This window comes from Mesoplodon bidens (assembly GCF_964165515.1).
Source record: "Mesoplodon bidens genome assembly, chromosome: 10".
Classification (NCBI taxonomy): Eukaryota; Metazoa; Chordata; class Mammalia; order Artiodactyla; family Ziphiidae; genus Mesoplodon; species Mesoplodon bidens.
Genome location: NC_138172.1, coordinates 8,219,534 through 8,245,377, shown reverse-complemented (window position 1 = coordinate 8,245,377; position 25,844 = coordinate 8,219,534). Strand labels below are relative to the sequence as shown.

Below are 25,844 nucleotides of genomic sequence, written 5' to 3'. Positions count from 1 at the left end.
GCTGTCCCCTTGCCCACTTCAGACAGATGAGTCCCACTGCTGAGGAGAGAGACAGCTCTCCTTAAAGAAACAGGGCTTCTTCCTACCTAGGCACTCTCAACCTTCCTTCCTCCAGACTGAGTTCTCTAGCTGTTCAGTAGAGATGCCCCCATTGTCAGCCTTTTAATTCTCCTCAGACATCTCCTCTGACCTTTCTCCAGGGTTCACTTATTCTGGGAATTTCTAGAAACAAACTTCTGGTTATACCCTGTACCAACCACACACCCAACCTCCACAGAGAGTTTTGAAATTCCTGGCCCATTTCCAGGAGGCTACTATAACCATGAGACCATTTTCAGCCCTTCATGGACTCATAAAATTTTATGCCCGGAAAGGATATTTGAAGATATCTTAGTTTAATTCATCCATTTTATAGGCGAGGAAATGAGAATTGAAAAGAAGTTGTTTGTCCAAGAGCCAAATGGCCAGTTAGCATACAACTCTGAACTAAAACTTAGTCTCCAGACCCCACTAACCAGGGCTTTCTCTACCTCTCTACATATCCCCTCTATAGCTACCCCCCTATGTTGTAGCTCTGTAATTCCCTGCCTGGTTACCTTATTTTTTTTTTTATTTTATTTTTTTTGCTGTACGTGGGCCTCTCACTGTTGTGGCCTCTCCCGTTGCGGAGCACAGGCTCCGGACACGCAGGCCCAGCGGCCATGACTCACGGGCCCAGCCGCTCCGCGGCATGCGGGATCCTCCCGGACCAGGGCACGAACCCATGTCCCCTGCATCGGCAAGCGGACTCCCAACCACCGCGCCACCGGGGAAGCCCTGGTTACCTTATTTTTAAACATCCATTTCTAGTATATTCACAGACATATTGTACAACCATCACCACTATCTAAATCTGGAATATTTTCATCACCCCAAGAGAAACCCTGTACCCATTAGCAGTCACTCTCCATTCTTTTCTGCCACGGCTCCTGGCAACCAATAATCTACTTTCTGTCTCTATGGATTTGTCTACTCTGGACATTTCAAATAAATGGAATTATGTAATATGTGGTCTTTCGTGACAGGTTTCTTTCACTTAGCCTACTGTTTTCAAGGTTCATCCATGCTGCAGTCTGTATTCATTCCTTTTCATGGCTGAATATTCCCTTACAGGGACTCACCATGTTTTATTCATCAGTTGACAGACGTTTATTTATTTGGATTGTTTCTACCCTTTGACTATTAGGCATAATGTTGCTATGAACATTCATGTGCAAATTCTTGTCTGGACACATGTTGAAATTTCTCTTGGGTGGATACCTAGGAGTGGAACTGCTGAGTCATACGGTAACTCTATGTTTAACATTTTGAGGAACTTCCAGACTATTTTCCAAAGTGGCTGAATCACTTTACATTCCCTCCAGCAATGTATGATGGTTCCAATTTCTCTACGTCCTCACCGACACTTGTGATTATCTGACTTTTTTATCTTAGCCATAATGGTGGGTGTGCAGTGGTATCTCACTGTGGTTTTGATTTGCATTTCCTTAATAACTAATGATGCTGAGCATCTTTTCATGTATTTATTGGCCACTCATATATGTTCTTCAGAGATATGTCTATTCAATTCCTTTGCCCATTTTTTAACTGGGTCTCTGCCTGGTTATTGTGGAGCGTATTTTTCTTTGCCTTTGGAAATTACCCTGAAATTTTATTTTACTTGCCTTTGGTTACTTTGCCAGCTTACCCAGGTCCTATTGGATTATGTTCCCACTCAATCTCCTATAATTTTTAAGAGCTGTAGGATCATATAATCATAGAATTAGTCTCATAGAAGCCCAAATAAACATCTGATGCAATGTTTGGCAAATAGAAAGAGCTCAGGAAATGTTTGCTGATTGCCTGGAATGAATGAATGCAGAAAATTCAACAAGAATATCATAGCTTTTTAAGAAGAAAGGGACCTTAGGGCTTCCCTGGTGGCGCAGTGGTTGAGAGTCCGCCTGCCGATGCAGGGGACACGGGTTCGTGCCCCGGTCCGGGAGGATCCCATGTGCCGCGGAGCGGCTGGGCCCCTGAGCCATGGCCGCTTAGCCTGCGCGTCTGGAGCCTGTGCTCCGCAAAGTGAGAGGCCACAACAGTGAGAGGTCCGCGTACCGCAAAAAAAAAAAAAAAAGAAGAAGAAGAAAGGAACCTTAGAAGTAACCCAATCTAGGATGACAAAAAGCAGCATGCACACTGCCCCTCTAAATTCCTTGGCCAAGACAGACATCATTAATTGATCACAGCACTGTCTTTAACTAAAGCCTCGAGAGGGTTCACAATCCTCAGCATAGGGCTCTGGTCAGCCACTATCAATTGATCAGAGTTGACATGAGAAAGGAGATTTGTTTGCCATCACTGTCAACTTTTAAAATTGAAGGTCAGGGACTTCCCCGGTGGCGCAGTGGTTAAGAATCCGCCTGCCAATGCAGAGAACATGGGTTCGAGCCCTGGTCCGGGAAGATCCCACATGCCGCGGAGCAACTAAGCCCGTGTGCCCCAACCACTGAGCCTGCGCTCTAGAGCCCGCAAGCCACAACTACTGAGCCCGCGTGCTACAACTAGTGAAGCCCGTGTACCTAGAGCCCATGCTCCACAACAAGAGAAGCCACCGCAATGAGAAGCCCATGCACCGCAACGGAGAGCAGCCCCCGCTTGCCGCAACTAGAGAAAGCCCACGCGCGTAGCAACAAACACCCAAAGCAGCCAAAAACAAATAAATTAATTAACTAATTTAAAAGTAAATAGATAAATAAAATAATATTGAAGGTCAGAGAGTTGCTGTACATGTGGCATCTTCAAAACTCAGCCTGACTCCAAAACTAGCACTTTCACCATGCCCTACCAAAGCACCTTCCCAGCACCAACACACAAGGATTCTAACTGGCCCAGCTTTGGCTTGGCGATGGCAATTTCTTCAGAATGGTTCTTTACCTGGTTCCCAGGTGCTGGTTGGTACGCCAGCGCTGTTCCCTCTTGTTGGGACACATGAAGTCCCAATCAGCGCCCCCAGCCACTAAACCGACGTCCAGGGCAGGCCCCACCCCCACTAATGCCTGGTGATTCTTGCCAGAATGTGCTCGCTGGGTGAGAGTCTCATCGCAGTTCAGCTGTCTTGCCAGCTGAGTGCCTCTCCTGCTGTTGACCCTCGCCTGAGGCCTAACAAGTGTGAGCAGAGGCATGGCCAGCCCTGCCTCCACCACGACACTGACCTCCAAGACAGCAGACACTGGCAGCATTATTCCACCCCTAGTCCCTCAGGGTGCAGAGGGGGAGGCTGAGGCTGTGGGGAGCCTGGCCCTCCCCTTCCTTCCCACTCCGATACCCGGGGCCTTCACTCGCCTTCTCCTTCATCTTCTCAATCTTCTTCACGGAGCTACGGCGCTGGGGCCGGTCCTCGTGCCGGAGCAGGTTCATGCTGAGGTCTCCCGACTTGTTGAACTGCTTCTCCTCCTGCTTCTCGGCCTCCTTCAGCTTGCTTTCCGCACTGATGCTCTCCGCATGGTACATGTGGTAGGTTTTCATGACCTGGAGACACACGAGTGTGGGAAATCAACAAGCTGTTATGGCCCAGCAAGGGTGGCCCTAGCGCTGGCAGCCCCCGTCCAAGTCCTGTGTTCCGGTCAGCTCTGGCCCTGCCCTCTTCCCATGACACGCTCTGAAATCCCACAGCCCTTTACTTCTGCACAAACTGTCTGAGGACTGGAAATGATGATCATCAGCAGCAGCAGTTTCATCATCATCATCATCAACAACATCATTAAGTGCTTACTAAGTGCCAGGAATGGACCTGTAAAGAGGAAATTTAAAAGGGCCACCACAGGCCCCGGGCATTTGGGGCTCTCAGAGGTGATATGGTGAACATGGCCTTCCTCAGCTGCCCTCTCCAGCCCTGCCAGCTGTGTCTCTTGTGTGCTACTCCCTCCCCACAGGGTCGCTGGAAAAGGCCCTCCTCAGGTACCCGCGGGATTTCCACGGGAACATCCTTCTTACACGCAAATCATTATCTCAGCTGTTTCCTTAAGTAAAATTGGCCTGTAAATGGCTCTGTTCCCCAAAGGAATATTATTGGGTAACCTAACAGATACTCTATGCTCTCAGAAATAAACTCATCCTTGGCTATAAAATGAATTCCTATAAAGAAAGTTGCACTTTGCTACTCTACTTCCACATTAAGAGTTGGATATTGTTATATCAAGGGAATTTTTGAGTCAGAAGGAATCCTATACATCATCTAACCCAACCACCAAATTTTACAAATAGGGAAACTAAGGCCCAGAAGGACAGAGTGACTTATCCAAGATCATACAGTATCTGTGTAGTTTCCAGACTTTACATCCATGTGATCATCCTCACAATCAAGATACAGAACACTCCCATCACACCAAAAACATCCCTCTTGACCCTTTCCAGTCGATCCCCATGCCTTACCCCAGCCACAGGCAATCACCGATTTGCTTTCTGTCACTGTAGATTGTTTTTGTGTGTTCTAGAACTTCATGTACATGGACCCATAGAGTACAAACTCTTTTACGCCTACCCTTGCTCACTCAGCATAATTTTTTTGAGATTCTCCCATGTTGTTACATGTATCAGAAGTTCTTTTTTACTGCTGAGTAGTACTGCCTTGTATGGCTATAGCACAATTTGTTTATCTGTTCACGTGTTGAGCGTTATTGGGGTTGTTTGCAGTTTTTGGCTCTTTTTTTTTTTTTTTTTTTGCGTTATGCGGGCCTCTCACTGTTGTGGCCTCTCCCCTTGCGGAGCGCAGGCTCCGGACGCACAGGCTCAGCGGCCATGGCTCACGGGCCTAGCCGCTCTGCGGCATGTGGGATCTTCCCGGACCGGGGCACGAACCCGTGTCCCCTGCATCGGCAGGCGGACTCTCAACCACTGCGCCACCAGGGAAGCCCTGGTTTTTGGCTCTTATGCATAAAGCTGCTAGGAATGTCCATGTACAATTCTTTATGTGGACATATGTTTTCGTTGCTCTTGGGTAAATACCTAGGAGTGGAATGGAGGGTCATATAGTAACTGTATATCTAACCACATTAAATATCTGGTCTCAGACTTTTAATTCTATCATATCATACCGGTTCCTTAATTCATTACCATTTGTTCAGCAGATGTGAGTATTTGGGGCAGCCTTAGAGCAAGCTGGGCCAGGCCCATACCAACAGTATTCTATCTCCCAGTCCCCAGCTAGGAGTACACTTCCCTTTGCAATATCAAGTTTATGACCATCTGTCTATGCTAAGAAACACAAGGAATTTCTGGAATTCATGGCTCCTGAGCCTTGTTGGTCCTCTTCTCCTGTTGTTTGCATAATTACAGCAGCTAATGGAGCAGAAGCGTCCGCCTCGGGATGGGATGTGCTTCTGACTAGCCAGGCCCTTTAAGTCAAGGAACTCAGAATGAATTACTGGCCAATGTTATAACCTTATTCACTGTCATTTAAAGTCCTGTGAAGTGAGACTTTTAAACGAGGACTTCCTCTGTGATTCTTACTATGAAATCACAGCACTGATCTGTTGTTAAGAAAGTCCCCTTTGTCATATGTCAGGAGTCAGTGGGGGCAACATCTATTGTAGAGCATGTCAGGTAAGAATATGGCCTCTGGGGGGGCTTCCCTGGTGGCGCAGTGGTTGAGAGTCCGCCTGCCGATGCAGGGGACACGGGTTCGTGCTCCGGTCCGGGAAGATCCCACATGCCACGGAGCGGCTGGGCCCGTGAGCCATGGCCACTGAACCTGCGCGTCCGGAGCCTGTGTTCCGCAGCGGGAGAGGCCACGACAGTGAGAGGCCCGTGTACCGCAAAAAAAAAAAAAAAAAAAAAAAAAGCATATGGCCTCTGGCCCAAATGTCTGGGCTGGATCCTGATGCTGCCACTTACCAGCTGTGTGACGTTGGCAAGTCACACAACCTCTCTGACATCTGCTCCTCATAGGTTTGTCGTGAGGACTAAATAAGTTAATTTTTTATAAGGTGCTAAAAGCAATACCAACCACACAGTAAAAGCCATGTAAGCACTAGCTGCTACCATCACCACCACCATCGACATCCCTGATTTGGGCTGAGGGTTTGAAAATCTTGAACTTACTCACTTGACTTCAGGAAAATGCTCACAAACTCTAAAAAACATTAGCTAATGTGAAAAAAAATTATTCTACACCATGTTCCTCCCTCCTTTCATCCTGAAAACCTCCCCACATTTCAAAACAATAAATGAAAAACTGCAATCAACTTTTCTTCTTGGGTCTTGGTGGAAAGACTTCTTCTCTGCATCCCACCCATCTCTGCTCATCTGCAGTTGCCCTAAAGCCTCCAGAGATGCCCTTCTTGCTGATTTCAGCCACGCCTTACGCCAATACCTCTAAATTTCTTTCTAAACCACTCAGTGGACCAGAAAGTGTGTTGGATCAATGTGTTCTCGACATCTAGTGGCCAAAGGGGATGACTGCAGGTTTACAGATAACCAAAGCAGTTGCCTACTTTCAAACCATCTTTTTAAGCCATGGCTCCTGGAACATAACGCAGCTCAGAGTCGGGAAGCCGGCTGAAGGCTGTCTCCGGGCCTCTCTCCCAGTCTTGAACCTTCCCTCTACACCTCCACACTCACAGGCACCACTGCTTTCTTTGCTCCTCCCCCTCTATGTGATCCAGTTGGTAATTCCTGATCCCAAGAATAATGGTGAACTTCATCACCCGGTGTCACTTACGTCAGACAGCTGCCACAAAAGAGCTTACCTAGGGACCTCTCTGAAGTGAGTCTAACTATTTATGCCCAGAATCCTCTAGATGTTTCCTTTATTTAATTACCTGAAACATGGGCTTCAGGATGAAAGGCCCTTAGCTCAATAGTCTAGAACAGCCTGCTCAGCACTGCCAGTCCAGGAGATGCTGAATAATATTTTAAAATTATCTATTACTTCAGAGTTTGCAAACCTCTCTTTTCATTATCACCAAGGCGCATTTCAATTAATCTTTACCCCAATCCTGGGAGGCAGCATGATAACAATAATAACAACAATAGCAGCTAACACTTACTGACCACTTACTACACGCCAGGCCTAGTTCTAAGCACTTCACATACATTGACTCACTTATTTCTCACAAAAACCCTGTGACGTGGACTATATCACGCCTGCTTTACCAAAGAGGAAACCACGAGATAGGGATGAAAGGATCCTCTGCCCCACAGGGGCTCAGGAGACCCGGTTTTGAAACCTGACCTTCCCACCACTTGCTGGAGGACTGTGGCAGAGGCTTGACCTCTCTGTGCTGCCTGGCAAAGGCCAGAGAGGGGGGGCTAGGAAAGAACTCAGTAAGCTGTGACTGTAGCGTGAAGGGCTGCCAGCAGTGCTGGGGTGGGGAAGGGAGCAGAAGTGGATACAGGAGCTCAGCTGAGGCCAAGTCACTGGGACCTGGTCTTCAACCCGGGATCTCCGAGGGGCCCTCAGAGGCACCCACCCAGCTTACTGCCAGATGGGCGTTCTCTTTCCAGCCCTCAAGACCCTATCAGGGAGAGCCTTTCAGAAGAAGTCCAGCACAGGCCTTTAAGAAGCACTACGTAGGAACACGTAAGTGAGACCACTATTCTTGGCCCCAAATCAGTTTCATAGGTTCTCAGAGGCCCTCCGGAAACTTTGGTGTATTAACCTGTCATTGAAAGAAACTAAGGCCCAGAAATAGCAAGCATGTGGCCTAAGTCACACAGCAAGCCGGATGGCCAGGCCTTCCAAGCTGTGGACATTGCCTTTTCTGGTGATCATGCTGCCTTTGCTGTGGACACTTTGCCTTTTGCATCTTCCCAAACCCTCAGATCATGAAAACAGGAGAGTACTATCTGTACAGCTCTTCAGATCTGCATTTAAATGCGAAAGAAGGCAAAGGCAATCTGGAAATTAACAGCATTAATACAGGGACATGCTGGGGCAGGAAAAGGATCAGTTTTTAGAAAATAGGTTCTCAACAATGCAGTCCATGTACGCTTCCTCCACCCCACAGTAAGGGCCATCCCTAGGCCACACAACAGTTGTGTATGAGGTGAGACCCTGGGCCAGGACATGACAAAGACACCCTTGAAGGAAAAGAGAAGCACCCAAACTTCAGTCTGACCGCCCACACTCTGTGTGGCCTACGTTCTCCGTAGAACTTATCATCACTGTCTTATTCCTTGTGCACGTTTATAAACTGTCTCACCCAACTAGAGTGCAAAGTCCATGAGGGCCAGGACCTTGTCCATGATCATAAGCCCTGTATTAGAGCAGAGACTGGCACCCAGCAAGTAGCAATATATATTTGCATGAATGAGTGAACGACAGCTGGCTGGCTGGATAAATGGGTGGGTGGACAGGTGGATAGGTGGGTGGGTGGATGGATGGATAGATAAGTGGGTGGGTGGATGGATGGATGGGATGGAGGGAGGATACAACAGGGGAGGTAGATTCTATTGCCTTTGCTCTGGTGAATATATTTGGGGGTAGGGCAACAGCTACACCTTCAATCATTTAATATTTATTGAGCAGTTCATTATGTGCTAGTTACTGCACTCGGTGCTATAGTAGGAAACACTACAATGTAGAAGACAGATATGGTCTCTGCCCTCACAGCATACACACCTTAGTAGGGACACAGACAGTTATACAAGTGATTATCACAGGGTGTGATAAGTGCGATGATGAGGGGGGTACAGGGTGCTAAAGGAAGGCTTCCTGAAGAAGCGATATCTAAACTGAACCTTGAAGGAAGAGTAGCTATTAGCTAGGTGAATAGGGACTGGGGTGGGGATGGATTATTCCAGACAAAGGAAGCAGTGTCAGCATTAATTAAGCCCAGTAGAAGCAGGAGCCAAACAGGTTTGAGGAACAGTTTACAGGTAGAAGAACATCAGGTGTTTGTTTGCAGACCAGCCAATGGAGCCACTTTCTTCTCCTTCCTGAGCTCCTCCCCCTCAGCAGACATCTGTTGTTTCTCTCTGCCTAGGATCATCCAGTCCCCCTCCTTCTGGAACATCTTCCTGATTTTCTTTGAGGAAATCCCCCAAATTCCGCTCCACCATTCTCATTCCATGTGGTTCATGGGAAACTGACACTACCCTCCAATCCCTGGGTGCAGGGCAGCAGACCCAGGCCTGACCTATCAGTATGCATGATGTTAATCTGGCCACAGTGATGGGACCCCAGCCAGGCCAATTAGAGACAGCCCTGGGCTTCTGCTGGAAACACCAGGAAGGGAGTGTTCACTTTCCACTAGGGGGCGCTGAGCTGATAGGAAGTGAGCTTGGGAGGGTGGGGAAGAGGGATGGACTTGGGCCAACTTTGTCACCACAGGGGAGAAGCCTCCTGCAGAGGAAAACAACACCAAATAAGGGAGGGGAGGGAGGGAGGGAAAGGAAAGGAGGGGGAAAGGAAGACAGAAGGAAGAAGGAAAAGGGAGGGGAGGGGATAGGATATAATGGAGGAGACGCAGTTCTGCTGCCTCTGATCTGGAGAGTGTACTGGTGGGGGGAGCGGCGACACCTTCAACCATTAAATATTTATTGAACAGCTTATTACACGCAGGTATGATATACCAGGTGCTGCCAACAGTACTGCGTGGAAGGCAGATAGGGCCTCTGCCCTCAGATCACTCACTCTACTGGGGAGACAGACAATGAAACAAGTGTGTCAGCCTCCGAGACTCAATAAATTGCCATTTTTACATATGTCAGGTTTTCCTGGCTTTCCGTCTCTTGCTACTGAATGAGTCCCAAAAGGCAGACTTCCTTCCCCGCTAGCCTCCCCACCACCCAGGATCAATCCTGGTCTCGACTGGCCACACTTAGTGCCTGCCTCACAAACACTGACCGGCTGAACAGGGGCTGCTCCCCGTACCCCGGCTTCCTGCTTCTCTGCCTTGCTCTCCACCCGGGAAACTCCACTGTCATTCAGCTCCAAATCCAATGCCATCTCTTCTCCGTTCACACCGTGTCCATATCCCCACTGACACTTGTCACATGGCGTAGCCGCATCCCATCCTCTCGACACACTGATGATCAGCAAACATCTGCTGAGTGAGTGCAGGAATGTCCACGCAGGGGAGCTGAGGAGGGGAAGGAGGTTGTCTAGAAGGAAAGCTTGTTCCCCCCGTTCTTCTTAGGACCACCGCCATCTCTAGATGACACTGGGCATATGCCCTGGCCAGTAGCTGTGACAGTCCAGCAGGGCCTGACTTGCCCCGTGTCAGAGACGCACCCTAGTCTCCCTCCCTGGGCAGCGTGGCAGGAAGATACAAGCCTGAGAGGAGCCTCAGAGTTCCTCCAGATTCGTGCCTTCGTCCCGCAGATGGGGAAGTCGAGGACCAGAGCCCAGCTAACTGGCACTGCGTCAGTGTTTCCCAAAGTGTGCGACGGGAACCGCTTGTGTTAGTGAGGTGATTTCAGGTGTTACACCTTTTCAGTTCTCTTGGAATCCTTCTGAGTATATCGGGAGGAAAAACTCAGTTTGGTGCTCTCCTGTCTAATGCCTGCTCTGAAGGCACTGGCAAGAATTAACTCTGTTTTTTCTTCATTTAGCTTAAGGAACCTTTCTATTTATACCAAGTTGTTTTTCATTTGCTAATGTGAAGTATCATTTCCTTCCAAAATAAATATATATAAGTAATGTATATGTGTGTGTTTATATAAATAGTTGAATGTATTTACGTAAGTAGCTTTTGGGAGTAGACTTGGAGCAGGCTCCGCCACTCCCCCGCTGGGTGACCTTGGGCTGGCTACCCAGTCTCTCTGTGCCTCGCACCCCTCATCTCTAAAATGGGGTGCTAATATTACCACCCACCTCAAAAGTGAACCGAGGATGAAATGAATTAAGACACTGGGCATTTAGACCAGTGCCCAGCACGTGATAAGCACCATATAAAAGTGGAGGCTCTAATTATTAGTGATATGAAACAATCTCCAAAACATAACCACAAAAGCAAGATGCAGAACAGTAGGCCCAGTTGTTGCCACTTGTGCGGGATATGTGTGTCCATGTATGCTTAGTGATTAATTAAATGTCTCTGCAAGGAGCCTCCAGCTGAACTAGAAACTAGTAACCGGGCTTGTATGGGAGGAGACGGAGAGGTGGGCAGCAGGAGACATACTTCTCACTGTGTATCTTTTTGTACTGTTTAACTATCGGGTTTTTTACAAAATGCATGCATTATCTATTTCTAACTTTAAATATTCAACAATTTTTTAAAAAGGAAAGTCTCTCTGGCTTGAGTATGTAACATGTGTAATAGACGGCAAGCCTGGAGGATAGGAGAGCGATCAGGAGGTGGCTGAACTTTTTTAGGCAAAATATTCTCAGAGCTCGGGCTGGCCTAGTGGCATTGTAGGGTACAGGAGAGAGGGAAGATTTAGAAGTATAAATGAAAAATATTTATGTTTCACCCTTTCATAGAACACACAACGATTTCACACTGGCGTTCACCAGGCACTGTGCTATACTCTATGCTACTCACTCTTAGAATCCAGAGAGATGAGGTGGTGACACTCCCATATTCTAGGGAGCTGAGGCTCAGAGGGCTTAACAAGTGACAGGGCCTTGAACCCAGGTCCATCTGGCTCTGAAACCTGTGCTATTTCCAGTATACGAGGCTGCTTACCCATGAATTAATTATGACAGGGAGAGGTTTTTTATTACAAAGGAGTCAATTTAAAGAAAATTATTAAGTAAATGGCACAGGGCCCAGTGACATGATGAAACCTCAGTGTTTATACCTCAGTGATGACAGATGTCAGTCCAGGAAGACACACAGTGAGCCTGAGATGGAGCTGGGGCCAGAACCCATGTTGCTGGGTCCCATCTCAGGCTCTCTCCACCACTGCATCCCTGAGAGTGGTCATTTGCCTGGGGGCCCAGAGTTGATTTCATACCCCTGAGCCCAGTGCACAATCAAGTCAAAGCTGGAGTAAGTAAAAGGTAGAGCCCATTCATTACTCCAATTGGTGTCTACCTGTCACCAGCAGCAGTTGGTGTGGGTGCTCCTCAGGCCCCCTCCACGTCACCCTGAACCAAGTCTCAGGGGTCCCACTAGCAGTGCTGGGCTTGGAAGACAGGCCCAGCAGCCCTGCCTGGGAGAGCCTGGAGCAGGGCTACTGAGCCCAGCAGGAGGGGCCAGGTGGCAGATGCTACAATGTTTGTCAGCACAAAGCACAACAGGTGCATTTCATGATCTAGAACTATACTGAAAATCTGAACGTATTTTTAGCTGAACAATGAAGACAGAGTGCTTCGTTATTGTTTTGTTTCGGTTTTGCTTCTCCTGGAGCAAAGACTGGCCACAGGCCCACGTTCTCACCCTCTGCCCTTCTCTTTCCTCTCAGGCCAATACATGATGACCAAGAGCTATATATTGTGCCAGGCTGATGGGAGTCTAGGGGAAAATACGTGAGGTGTGACGTGTGTGGTGTGTGTGTGTGTGTGTGTAAGCACTGGCATGTTTTAGGAAGGAAGGCACCTCAAGGTGATGAGGACTGGGCAGAGGGAAGCCTTGTTGAGTGAATGAATGAATGAACCAACGAACAAATGAACCTACAAAATGCCCAGCCCTGCCGTCTTCTCTGGGTCCTTCCTGGTCCCAGGTGGAGACAAGCCTCTTCCCTAAAGTAGAAGACGGGTGGCCGTAAGCATTCATCTCCATCATCAGTATGCCCAGTACCACCTCCTCTATAAAATATTGAAAGAAAAAACGTGGGGCTTACCGGACAGTCCTTTCTCTACATCATTTCCTCTTTAGTCCCTGTGGTCATGACTCCGGGGCTGGGGGAGTAGGGAGCATCTAAAGGCTTGCATAATGAGGCATGGTAACCAGAAAGTGCTCAAAGCAAATCTCTAGTAATGGGTGCTGTGGTGGACTGTTTGCAAAGACGGCCACAGTAGTTGCCCGATGGCCTCAGGGATGCCCCTTTGCATCATCACTTCGCAAGCAGTCTACTTCTCCATCCCACAACTCTGGGCTTGGCTGTGTGACTTGATTTGGGGAATGAGATATTAGCAAATGTGACATAAACAAAGGCTTGAAACCCCACTGGGGTTTTCCCATTTGGGGCTCTTTTTTTGAATGGCCAGGAAACTGTAGCCACATCAGCGGCCCCAGTTGAACCCAGCCCAAATCACCAACCCACAGAATCTCGAGCGAATAAAATGGTTGTTGTTTTTAGCCACTGAGTTTTGACAGAACTTGTTATGCAGCAGTTGATAACTGATACAAAGGCCTTAAGCCAGGCTTTACTTCTTTGTGCCTCAGTTTCTTTATCTTTAAAATGTGTGTCAATTAAATAATGTGTATAAAGTATCTAATACAGTGTGAGATACATTCTGGCCATGGTTGTTATTATTATACTTGTTTTGAGGTCCAAAGACGATATTTGACTTGGCCAAGCTGGGAGGTGGTGCAGCAGGAATTCAAACCCACCTCCCTCTGTAATCGGTTTGCTCTGCCATGATCCTGTGTTGTCACTCCTGCTCAGAATTCCCTTTCTCTTCCTCTGTCCCCCTCTGCTTTGTTAATTCCTACCCATCCAAAGGCACCAGGCCCAGAACTCACCTTTGATCACAGTAGCCCACCTGGGGCCAGCCCTTTTCTGAACCCTCAGTCAATCTCACACATGCACAAACTCCACCCCTCATTTCTTCACTCAGTGAATATGTATTGATTGCCTACTGTGTGCCAGCACTGTCCTACAGGGACAGCTGTAGAGAACCTGGCTCAGCTCCCCCAGGTTCACAGTCTAGGTGCCCTCCCTCCGAGTCCAGGTATCCAGCACACGCTAGGCTCTGTCTTAGGCGGTGATATCACCAGTTCACAAGTTTACTCTCATTTCCCTGTGCAGATTCTAAACTCCTTGCAGGCAAAACCAGTTTCTTTCACTTATTCATAGATCTTTTCCTCCCTCCTTCAACAAGTACCCTGGGAACACCAAGGATGTACAAGACACTTCAAAGACCAACTCTTGAAATGTTCATGGCCGGCTGCTATGTCTCCTGTGGTGCTAAGGCCACAGAAGGCAGCCCCAAATATCTGAATTTAAATGAATTTCTGGGCAACTACTGAAAACTCAGCGCAGGCAGTGAATGAACTGGTTGGGGGCAGGGGGTGCTGTTGGCACCACCGTGTTCTCACTTTTCTGCAGCACACAGCAAAAGGAGAGAGTGGGGAGGGGCTGGCCCTTCCTTCCCCACCAGCTCCAAGGCCATTGCCAGGCTGCTGGGAGATGGCAAGCAGGGACCAGCCTGCCTGCCTGGCCTGCACGTCTAAGGCCAGTGTCACTTCTGTCCAGCCACTCTGCCCCACGGCCAGCAGGGACACCCGTGTGTGAGCACCAGCGTCATCTTCCTGGTCCCTGACCCGCCTGCCCTATCCAGCCTACAAACTGGAGAAAGCTTCTATTGCCAGCCCACATTTCACTGAGAGCTGAAGTGACTTGCCCAAGACAGAACAGCTGGGTTCAAACTGAGTCCTTGGGCCCTAAGCGCAGTGCTTCTCACCAAGATCCGACTCCAGGGAGTGTACATGCCAACGGAAGAGATAGGGTGGAGACATTCAAGATAACATAAGGGGTTTTTTAAAAACTGCCAAAAGAATTTGAGGCCCAGAGGTGACGGCTTGCTTAAGGTAGTGAGTGGAGTTTGGTCTGGGTTTGAAAACTGAGTATGACTCAGACAAGCAGAGGAGGAAAGAGGGCGGCTGTAGTCCGGGGGATCTACAGGGGTAAAGGAGCCAATGGGGGAGAAATTTGGGGTGAACAGAGAGCACACAGGAGGGGAGCCCAGCTGGAGCCCAGAGGAAAGCTTAGAGATCTGGGTGGGAGTAGCTGGGGTCCTGGATGTGGACCCAGTTGCTGGAACACTGTGGAGGTGAAGTGCCTGAGAAACATGAAAAGGTCCTCAACGGGGGAACAAACCCTCTGCAGAATCCTGAGGAGAAACATCTTATCTGGTTCCCGGCCTTGCCCCTTTACCACCCGGCTTCTCCACCGGGTGCTAAAGTGGGAACACACAGTCCACTTCACACTCTCCAGGGAGGTGGAGATAGCAGTGGTGATGGGACCATGGGAACCTCTGATACACGCCTCTTGGTTCTCTTTGTCCTGGGCATGCTTACATATCTGATCCCCTTTAATTCTCACAAGGGGGTGTAAAAAGCAGGTATTATTATTTCTATTTGTCAACTGTATTTGAATCCAGGTCTCCAGCTCCAGAGTCTGTGCTGTAAACCACAAGGTGATTTCCCCACAGTCCAATCTGACTCAAAGTCATATGTTTTCTCCAGCAGCAGTGCTTCCTTTACCCCAAGCAATGATCCATTAAAAAAACTGTCAGGGTGCGAGTTTTTCTCCTTAACTTGGAATCACAGAAATGTGCATTTCAACTTTTATAGATTAATCTCTAGGAACTCTCACCCCATTTTACTGATTTGGAGACTGAGGCCCAGAAGATCGAATGCCTGGCCCAAAGTCCATAGCAGGTTGGAGTCTGAGGCAGGACTTCCAACCTGAAGTACAGGCTCTTGGGCAAAGGCTCTTGGCCCCTGAGAGGTCTACCACCTGCTGGTTGCACAGAACATGGACTTAGAAAGATAACAATATCAAAGGGAGGGGCCTCTCACAACCTGTTCTTCTTCCCCTCATACCAGAGCTTTTCAAATATAATTTTAGCAGCAGAATCCTCCCCTTTTAATGAGAAGCTTTATAAGGAATCTCCACATACTTAAAACATAACAGTTGTTCTTTAGCCTGATTGCCTTAGGGGTGGCGGGCCTGTAGTTCTGTCTGCTGGGCCTCCCGACCCTGCTCCCCCAGGCTGTCACTGGGCCTCTCCTCACTCCTCCCCATGGAAGCCCATGGCTCCTCAAAGCACAGGCTGTAACTTCCCTCACTATAACCAGTGTGCTTGTGTTCCCCATCCACTCACCTTCTTAGATTCTAACACCCATCCCAAACCCAGTTAGATCTTGCCTCCAAGCACAGAACAAGGTCAGTTCTGGGCCAAATTGTGATGTTCTGAAACTATTCCCCTGAGATGGTGAGGCATGCTCATCCACCCCACAACCCCTACCTACCCTCCGCCCCTCACGTGACCCTCAGAAGAGTGCTCCATTTTGCAGATGAGAATACTGAGACCCAGACGAGCTACATGCCCACCTCAGGTCCCACAGTCAGTAAGGAGCGGGCCTCAGCTTTAGCCTGTCCTACCTGACCCACGCTCTCTCCACTCCAGCTTTGCGTCTTCAGGTTTGGGAGGTTATACATTCCCACAGCTGGCACGTAATCTGGATCTCTGTGAACTTTTACAAATTAAACATGCCCGGGGCCCCTCCCCAAATGTACTGAATCAGAAGCTGGGGCTGTGAGTCGTTACATCCCATCGTGATGACTCACTGTCACTCAGGCAAAAGACACAGCAAAAAGGCCCAGGGTCACCCCAGATCTCTGGTCAGCCACCCCCCTGTGCTGGGCGGAGAAGAAAGGGGGCCCAATCCCAAACAGCAGCGGAGCCTGAGTGAGACTCACCGTGTAGAGCTCATTGGTGACCTTCAGGAGCTCCTCGTGCATCTGCAGGCCGATCTCCTTGCTCTGGAATGCGGAAGAACAAGCGTCAGAAGGGCAGAAGGGAGCTGGCTGCCCTGACCGATTTCCTCTTCAACACAGAAAGGGCAGCAATGCTTGCGGTGGGGTGGAAAGGGGTACAGAAAACGACATAAACTTCACTGACCCAGACCTGAATACCTCAACTCACATCCACAGAACAAATCCACAGAGGGTGGCTCCTTACAACAGGAATTCCTGGGCCATATAAGTTGGGGAACCCTACACATCCCCTCCCTACCTTGATGCTTCACAGAGACACCATATTAAAGATTCAGAGAAGCCCCACAGCCAATCAACCTGTTCAGCTTTCTGTAATTCTGGGTGTCTTCAGCTGATGTGACTAGAGTGTGTGTCCCTAGCTCAATACTCACTAACATCTCATGAGACTGGGGTTCCAAAGAACCCAGTATGAGAAATAATGATCTAGCCTCTCAATTCAGTGAGCAGCTCAGGTAAACAGACAGCCCACTGGTGCTTGAGGCAGGGGGTCTGCGCTCTTGCCTGGCTGCATTGCCGACTAGTCACATGGCCTTGGAACCTAAGTTATCACATCTATAAAACAAAAAACTTTAAAAAGCTCCTTGAACAAAATGAGGTGGGTTTTCTTACTGCACAAGTTTTCAGAGGCTTTCATGCCCTCACATGCATGGACTTGGGGCTGTAGGGTGCAAGTTTAGCTGACCTCAATCCAAACCATCAAGTGACGTACATATTTAGTATATTGAGGGACATGAGTCAGAAAACAATGGACAAATTATCTCCAGGTTCCCTCCAGCCTGAAGATTCCAGGATTCTGTTATTTTGCATATTATTATTATTATTACAGTCATTCCTCCATATCCATGTGTTCTGCATCCAAGGATTCAACAAACTGCAGATAGAAAATATTTGAAAAAAATTCCAGAGAGTTCCAAAAAGCAAAACTTGAATTTGTCTTGTACTCTACTGCCAACTATTTACATATAGCATTTACATTGTATTTGTAACTATTAACATAGCATTTACACTGTATTAGGTATTATAAGTAGTCTAGAGATGATTTAAAGTATATGGGAGAATGTGCATAATTATATGCAAATACTATGCCATTTTATACAAGGGACTTGAGCATCGTTGGATTTTGGTACCAGGGGTGGGGGGCGGGTCCTGGAGCCAATCCCCCCCATATTGAGGGATGACTGTGCTATTATTCTTATCTGGGGGGAGGGGAAATGCTCTCCCTGTTTGCCCAGGCCATCATATGAAACTTCTGTATTGACAACGGGAGCCCTGCCCTTGGCCCCTGACAGCTGAGTCTTTCTGTCCTCTCTCTCAGCTCCCTCAGCCTCAAGCATGGCCAGTGGCTGACTGGCCTTCCTCTGGCTCCTTCACAGGTCAGAGCCCCTGGACTCTGAGGTCGCTGAGGAAGGCTCAGTACCAGACATGATGCCTTCCCAGGCTCTTCACCTGGCCCACTGCCTTCCTCTCAGCTTCTGGCCCTGGATGGCCAAGAATCACCCGTGTGAAGGCAGACCCTACAGGAGACCTCTTAGATCTCCTAAGAGATAGCAAGAACTCCAGGGCAATTCCAGAGATCTGTTTAGACCTCCCTCCAGCCCTGGCGACTAAAGCAAGGAAACCCAATCCAAAAGCACAGTAGAGTCTCGGCAGAACTTCCTGTGCAGAGCTCCGGGAGAATCTTCGGTTGCATCCCGGGCATCTACAGAGGTGCTCGATGAGCCCAAGGAGCTGTCCCCGTCTCCTTCCATTCTCCCTGAGTCTCAGCCGGTACCTCAGTCTCACCTGTGGCCCCTCCCCCTGACATTTGCCTCCGACTCTCTGACACCCTCCAATGGCCTCCTCTTGGTCCGCCGTCTGGCCAACATCTCTGACACCCAAGATTCAGTTTCTCACGTATTTGTTTTTATGATCCAACTTTTTTGATAGGTAATAAATGCACACGGTTAAAGGAACTCTAACAGTCAGCAAAGTAAAAAGTGACAAGTAAGTGTCCTGGGCTCCCAGAACCCCACCCGGAGGCAAGTGCTATTAAGTTTCTTCTGATACCTTCCAGAAATAGTCGATGAATATACACGCATAAAGTTGGATAGTGTTTTGTTTTTTTTTTTAACACAAATGAAAGTATTCTATACAAGCCTTTGTTTCTTGCTTTTTCTCCACCTAACAATATAACTGAGAGATTGTTCCTTGACAGGACATGTAGCTCTTGCATTCTCTTTTTCTAATAGCTGCTTGGGGTTCCATACACCAGATGCATCATAACTAATTAACTAGCAGGTTGTCTCCAGTCTCTTAATAGTCCAGACAATGAGGCAGTGAACATCACTGTACTCTGTCACCATGCACATGGGCAGGGACCCCTGTCAGATAAATTTCTAGAAGCAGCTCTGCTCGGAAGAGTCCAGCCTTCTCAGCTCAGCCCCAGCCGGCTCCCCACGCACTGCTGACTTCAGCTCCCACTTCTCGGTGACCGGCAGCCATGTCATCATCTCCACAGCCCCTTCCTGGGCTCCGTCCTGCATGACCTCAAAGACCCATATCTTCAGCTGTTGCAAAACAGTACAGTTTGGATGGCGCCTCATCATATCAAATTCAAATTATCCAAAACAAAGTTGTGACTTTTCCTCCATCTCCTCAAGTTCAGTCAACGGGATAATATCTTCCCAGATATGGCAACTGGAAATTTGGAGCTATTTTTGACACTTTTTAAAAAATCCCCCGTCCTCAATCCAACCTGTCACTGCATCCTGCCTTCGAACCGCCCAGTCCTTTGTTTTCTGCAGCAGGCAATACCCGTTCCCTCCCCACTATCCATTCTTGCCCTTCCTGCTTCCTAACAGAGCCGTGAATTTGGCCCTGCCTTCATCCCTCCAGCCAAATTCATTCCGGGACATCGCTGACCCCCATCCCGACTCAAGATGGTAGATTCTGTATGTGTTGTTAGTCTGGGGGTGAGTATATGACAACTGCATGGAAGAGGACTTAGAAGGTTGAGGGGAATTTCAGCTTTCCTACTGAGTGCTAGCAAAAAAGCATGGAGCCCCAGTGGCTACCAGCAGGCCTCTTAGGACCAGGAGAGGAAGCTGCCTTGGGTGGCAGAACAAGAAACCTAGCTGCTAATGACCTCCAGAGAAACTGGTTGAACTGAACCCACAGCCTGCCTCCCGGTGAACTTCTACTTCTGTGGATTTACTAGTTAAGCTACTTAAAGCTGGGTTTTCGGCCATTGGCAGCCCAAAGCAACCTAATGGATGCACTTCCCATCACCAGTCCCAGAGCAAGCAACGTCATCATTGCAGGACCCAGATTCGTGAAGCTGCCCCTCAACGAAGTCCTGACTCTGGTCCCCGACTCTGCATGCCCATCCCAATGTCATTTCCTAGAAATGCATTTTACTGTGTCCCTCTAAGGCTGCCTCAGTGCCTATGGGATCAAGACCCAGCTCTTTAGCTTGACTTTCAAGGCTCCACACAACTGGCAGAGGCCTGGTTATGGGGTGGAGAGGGCTGAATTTCAGAGCCACAGAGACCGGGATTGGAGACGGGACTTTAAACCATTTTACCTCTCAGCATCTTCGCTTCCTTGCCTGGAAAATGAGTGCCCGTTACTGTTCTTCTTTGCAGTTATAAAGGAAAGTGCAGTGATCTTGCTTGTTTACTTGTTTATTCATTTGTCATTTGTTTCCCCCACTTGAAGGTAAACCCCATGAGGGCAAAGAGACTTTCTTTCTGGTGGTAGATGCTCATATCCCCCAGCTGCTGGGATGGCTGGCAGCAGACAGCCCCCAGCTAAGAGAAAGCTTCAGGGATGGCACCAGAGGCATCAGATGACAAGCCCTCCAAAGACCGACACCTCATCCAAAGATGGATCTATGTGGGGCATAGAGGCCGGTCTCTCCTGTCTCAACCTGGACAGCTCTAAAGGGCTGTGCTCTCTTTAGAACTCCCCTAGGGCTGGCTAAGACCTTAAGTAAGCCTGCCTGCACTATAGCTTGGCTTCACTCTGCTTCCTCCCCCGCCCTCCCTAGGGGGCGGATCCCAAGTACACTCCCTAATCATTCTGCTAAGATGTTAAATTCAGGCCTCAGAGTCAGCTTCCCGGGGTACCCAATCTGCAATGTCTCACTTCCCCACTCTTCCCGGCAAGCCATAGAGCCTGTCGCATAGTGGGTGTTCATTAAGTATGTTTGTTGAGTGAACCTATGAATGAATCAAGTGACAGTTCCTTTAAGACTTAGTTTCCTTATCTGTAAAAGTGGGACGGTATCTTAAGTGTCATGAAGTCCCTGTAAGGATGAAAAAAGATGACGCACATGACAGCACTGGTATCATACCAGGCACCGGCAAAGAGCTTGGGAAACAGTGGTACAGGCTGAATCAATACCCACTGGATGCCAGGGGCAAGGCTAGGAAGTTGCCCAGAAAAGGGAATTCAAAGTTGAATTTTTTATTAACTCTTCCCAGTTTGGTGGGATCAAGGGTCAAGAACCAAATAATTCTAAGGCATGAGGCAGAAAAGGCTGCAAAAGAGTGAAAGGGGAGGCGATGTGGGGAGCAGGGATGAAGAGGCTGGAGGGACCACCACCGGAGCCAGCCACTGACCTTGCACGGATGGCCAGAGACGGCATTCTAGACAGGAGGCACAGCCTGAGCAAAGGCACGGAGGCCGGGAATAGGGAAAAATGTGGTTTGCTAAGAGAGAAGCACAGCAACAGAAGAGCAGAAGATACGCTTGGAAGGCAGGTTGGGCCAGATCACGGAGGCTAGCGGAGTGCAGGCTTCAGTCAGAGTGCACCTGGGAGCCTCTGAAGGTTCTTGAGCAGCAGAGTCTGATGGCAGACTGTGCTTCCTCAGGAAGATAAAGCTGCGGGTAGACGAGGGCGGATTGGATGGAGGCGCTGTAAGTCACCAGAGGGAACCTGCCTGAGTCTCTGCTCTCTCCCCCTCAGCACCAAGCCTGGGCAGGGCTGGCCACAGTGAGTGCTTAGCCAATAGAACTGCAAAGGACTAAAGGCATTTATTTTTTATGGTTGGGTTTTGTTGGGAAGGGAAAGAGTCTCACTACAGTTCCAGAAACTACTGAACCCAAACCAAACATTCCATCACGAAGGGGAGGCTAAAACCCTGATCATCCCCAGCAGACACCACACCCAGCCCTTGGGGACCCCAGCGGCAGTGTATTTGCACTCTGTCTGCATTTCTAGCATGGCTTTCATGCCTGCAGAGGTTGGGGTGGTGGGTTGCTTCCTTCAAGGACAGGAAGTGTGCAGACTGTAGAATATGATTACACTGGGCCAAGGAGGGTTCAGCCCTGGTTTCTCGGGGTTGGAAGGACAAAGCTCTGTCTCTCTAACCCAAAAATCTGTAAAATTGGGTGGCAGGTGGCCCCGGCCCTGCTTCTTTTTTTGTCCATGGTTTAGGACAGTTAAACTCCCCTGAGGACCAGATCACTCAGATGGGGGCGGGGGCGGTCCTGGGCATTACGAGACGCTTAGCAGCATTCCTGGCCTATCACCTCTAGATGCCAGGAGCATCCCCTACCCCACCGCAAGCTGTAACAACAAAAATGATCTCCAAATATTGCCAAATGTTCCCTAGGGGACAAAATCGCCCTAGACTTAGGGCTCCAAGTGGCAGCTTCTCTGGGCTACAGATGAGTTTTATTTGGCCATACAGTGTTTTCAGAAAATCTGACTCTTTCCAACATTTAAAAACCAGGAAACTGCCCTTACAAGTCCAGATTTTCAGCTTCTCTTGAAAAACTAGAAGATCCAGTGAGGCTGAGCCCCGACTTGGAGCACAGCGACCCCTCGGATGGGGTTGTGCTCTCCAGTTGGCCACAGCGTCTCCTTTCACCCATCCCTTTGAGTTAATGACCCAGAAACCAGTGGGGTCTCGGTTGGGCAGCCGTCTGTATCCCCTGGTGCTCATCAAGGCAGCCATCCCAGACCTGCCAAATCCAAACGTGTGAGAGGATCTTTCTACAAGAGCCCTTCTCACACGCCAACCTGTGAGAGCCACCGAAGAGTCTGGTTCCTGAGGCTGAACCTCCTGACTCCCCCGTGGACCCAGACCCCACTGTCTGCATAGAACCCCACGCCCCTAAACCCATCCTCCTGTCTGCACCACCTCTTCTTCCTGTAGCTCTGTGGCCAGTTCCTCACCTGGCTTTGATTCGATTTACACCAGCATTTATTGAATGGCCTACTAGATACGAGCCTCCACGAGGCACTAATGACACAAAGCTGAGTGAGACCTGGCCCCTGCTCCATCAGCTGCAGCCAGCATTTCTGGAGCACATTCCATAGGTAAACACTGTCCAAAGTCACCTCCCTACATTATCTAATGGAAACCTTTAAGGCAGGTACTATTATTATGCGCGCCCGGCAGATGAGGGCTGGTGGCTCATAAGGGTTAAGCAACTTGCCCCAGGCTGTACAGCTAGGAAGTGGCAGAGCCAGGATTCAGCTTTTGGTCGCTCTAACCCCAAAGCTGGCACGCATAAGGACCTTCTGTGGCCTGTTTCCCCAGGGCCAAGACGAGATGCGGGCACACAGGTGAAGACAAGCCACTGCAACGCTGTCACAGAGATGAGTCCAGGCCACAAGTCCAGGCTGCAAAGGAGGGCGTACCCTCTGGACGCCACCAGCCCATCCGATGTGCTTTCTCACCACTTGTGCAAAAATCTGCATCCTCGGGCCTTACCCTCACTTGCAGGCAGGTCGAGTTCTCCTTGGCCTGGTCCTTCTTGGCCCACCTGCCCTGCTAGGACTAAATTGGCCATGATGGCCATCTCTGGTTTCTCCCTTCTTCCTTGTTCTGATAACAAAAGATGAGATACAGGCGGCACTCACCCCTGCTTGTCTGCTCGCACCAGATGGTCCATCCAGCACGGGACCCAGGCTGACCAGAGCGCTCTGGCGCCTTGTGTCTAGTGACTGGGTCAGAGCTGGAAATGTATTCCAGGCTGAGCCAACAAGAATTTTCCCTGCAGCTTTTTAAGGACCATACTCTCAGATCATCTCTCCTCTGGGGTCACCAAGCAAGGACATCAGGGGTCTCGAGCTACCCACCACAAGGAGAGTCAGGGCCTCGACAACAGCATTTCTGTCCTGATCTAGTGATGCTAAGACTTACCTCTGGACTTTTCCAGCTTACAGAATCCTGTGAATTTCCACCTTTGCTCATGTGAAACAATATGGATGCACTCTGCTTATTTTAGCATGAAGACACCAAAATAACCACAGGGTGAGACAGCCTTCTGAAAACCCTCTACCAAGCACCAGCTTTCAAACAGTTTCTGCAAAGGGACTAATTTTCAACCAACTAGAGAGAGCATAAGCCCCTTAAAGGCTGGGACTCTGGCTTCGCAGAGTGCTGTTCACAAAGACTTGCGCACAAAAGGAACTCCATACTGCCTGTGCGTGAGCTAACCAATACGCAGAGGCAGCGGACGGAGAGGGTAAGAGGGGGCCACCTTTGACTCTCGCTTTTCAGCAAAACACAAGACAAAACCAAATCCTGTACATTCATGTCAAGATGGCACCAGATGACAAAAATTTTTTGACACAATGTTCCTGAGTGAAATCAATGTCTTCACCAAAAGTCCTGCTGTGGATGGCTGAATTTGGTTTTCAATGCAAGGCTAATCTCGCTATTAAGGGGAAACCCTCAGAACTGTTACTACAAATCCTAGGACTTCATGAGCTATATTTGAAAAGTTCTCTTTGCAAAGGGTATGTTTCTGTCTCCCTCAAGCTAACTCAAATGTGGAGCTGGTCATTCTGCACATCTAGAAAACATTAAAATTCTGGGTTTCAATGACAAGACTCCCTCTCACTTCTCCAGAGGAGACCATTCGAAACAACCCTTAGAAAACTTTAAGGGAGAGAGTAAGGTGGAAACTTCCTCAACTCCAACCATCCCCTCTTTCATCTCATCAGGCGCTGAGTCAGCAACACCTGTCTCCCTTTTCTCTTTGCTTGATGTTCTCATGTCCAGTTTTCCCCCTTTGGGAATATTCCATGGTTTTCTTAGTTCTGAGGTTCCAAGGAAATAATGGGAAACAAATATACAAACAAAGTAAAAACAAAAACTCTGTCTCTTTTAGTGCTAATCCACTGCTTCAGCTTATTTTCTCATCAAATGACAAAACTGGAGACCCACAGATGTTCCCCATTTAAATAAATGATATGTATAAGCACTGGCCATCTCCCAAAGAGATTGCGTTTTTGTTTCCAAAGCAAAGGCTTGAGGGGTGTGTCTTGGAGGGATGGGGCTTCTCCAACTCTGTCCTGGAAGGTCAGTTTATCCCTGAACACAGCCACTTGGACAGCTAACTGGCTGACATTCTCCAGGCCCTGTCCTAGCTTGCCAGTAACTGGGCTGCCAGCGCTCTGGCACGTCCCTACCCCTTGCCTCCTGACATCATCCTCAGCCTACACTCCGCCCACCTTCCACCGAGACACTTGTTACTTTTTCCCCTCCCCCCACCTTCTTCCTTTCCCTGCTCCTGGACACCTCCCTTCTTTCTTCCCCTTCCCAAAGGAATTTCTGTCTCCTGTGGCTGCAACTCCAAATGTTGTCCTCTACTTGTTTTCGCAAGGAGCTGGAACACTGGCGCTGGGATATCGGGCAGCAAGGAAACGGGAGGCCCTGCGACCATTCATCAAACATCCTCGGCAGAAGTGGGCCCCACTAGTGCCTCCCAGGAGGCCAGCAGCAGGCTAAGGCAAAAAGCCTAATGTCGTGTCTGTCACCCTCTTCCCCCCTTAATTCCTCCCAGCATCTCTCTGGGACCCTGTTTGTGCTGAAAGCCTTCCTTTTCAGAAATGCTTAAAATAACAGGTCTGAGGATACCTTGGAATGGCATGACCAAGTGACCTGACACGGTCAGGCTAGGAGTTTCTGGATCTCTTCTAATAATACTAAATATTATTATTCATATAATACTTATCGTTAATAGTAATGCTTAGTACTATTGATATTACTACCAATAATACTTATCATTAAAGAAAATAACAACAATAATAGCTATCGTTTCTTTGATCTCTTAGCATGTACCAGGCCCAGTGATAACTGCTTTACTGACAATACCTCACGTAAGCCTAATATCAGCCCTTTATGGGATATAACCCCACTGTAACCCCACTTTAAAGATTAGGACACAGAGGCTCAGGGAGGGTGAGTAATTTGCTCAAGATCACA

General features: G+C 48.7%; 1 protein-coding gene across 2 annotated transcripts in view; it reads right to left on the bottom strand.

Moving 5' to 3' along the window:
* SRGAP3 (SLIT-ROBO Rho GTPase activating protein 3) overlaps positions 1-25,844 on the bottom strand; it is a 282,947-nt gene that overhangs the window by 75,060 nt on the left and 182,043 nt on the right. The window contains exons 5-6 of one of the 2 annotated variants that reach the window (XM_081245040.1): positions 16,561-16,623; positions 3,364-3,549 (exon numbers count right to left, since the gene is read on the bottom strand). In XM_081245040.1, coding sequence (XP_081101166.1) covers positions 3,364-3,549; positions 16,561-16,623 — 249 coding nt within the window. Of the gene's footprint in view, positions 1-3,363; positions 3,550-8,896; positions 9,071-16,560; positions 16,624-25,844 lie in introns of those variants that run through there. The other variant, XM_081245041.1, reaches the window with a different exon arrangement.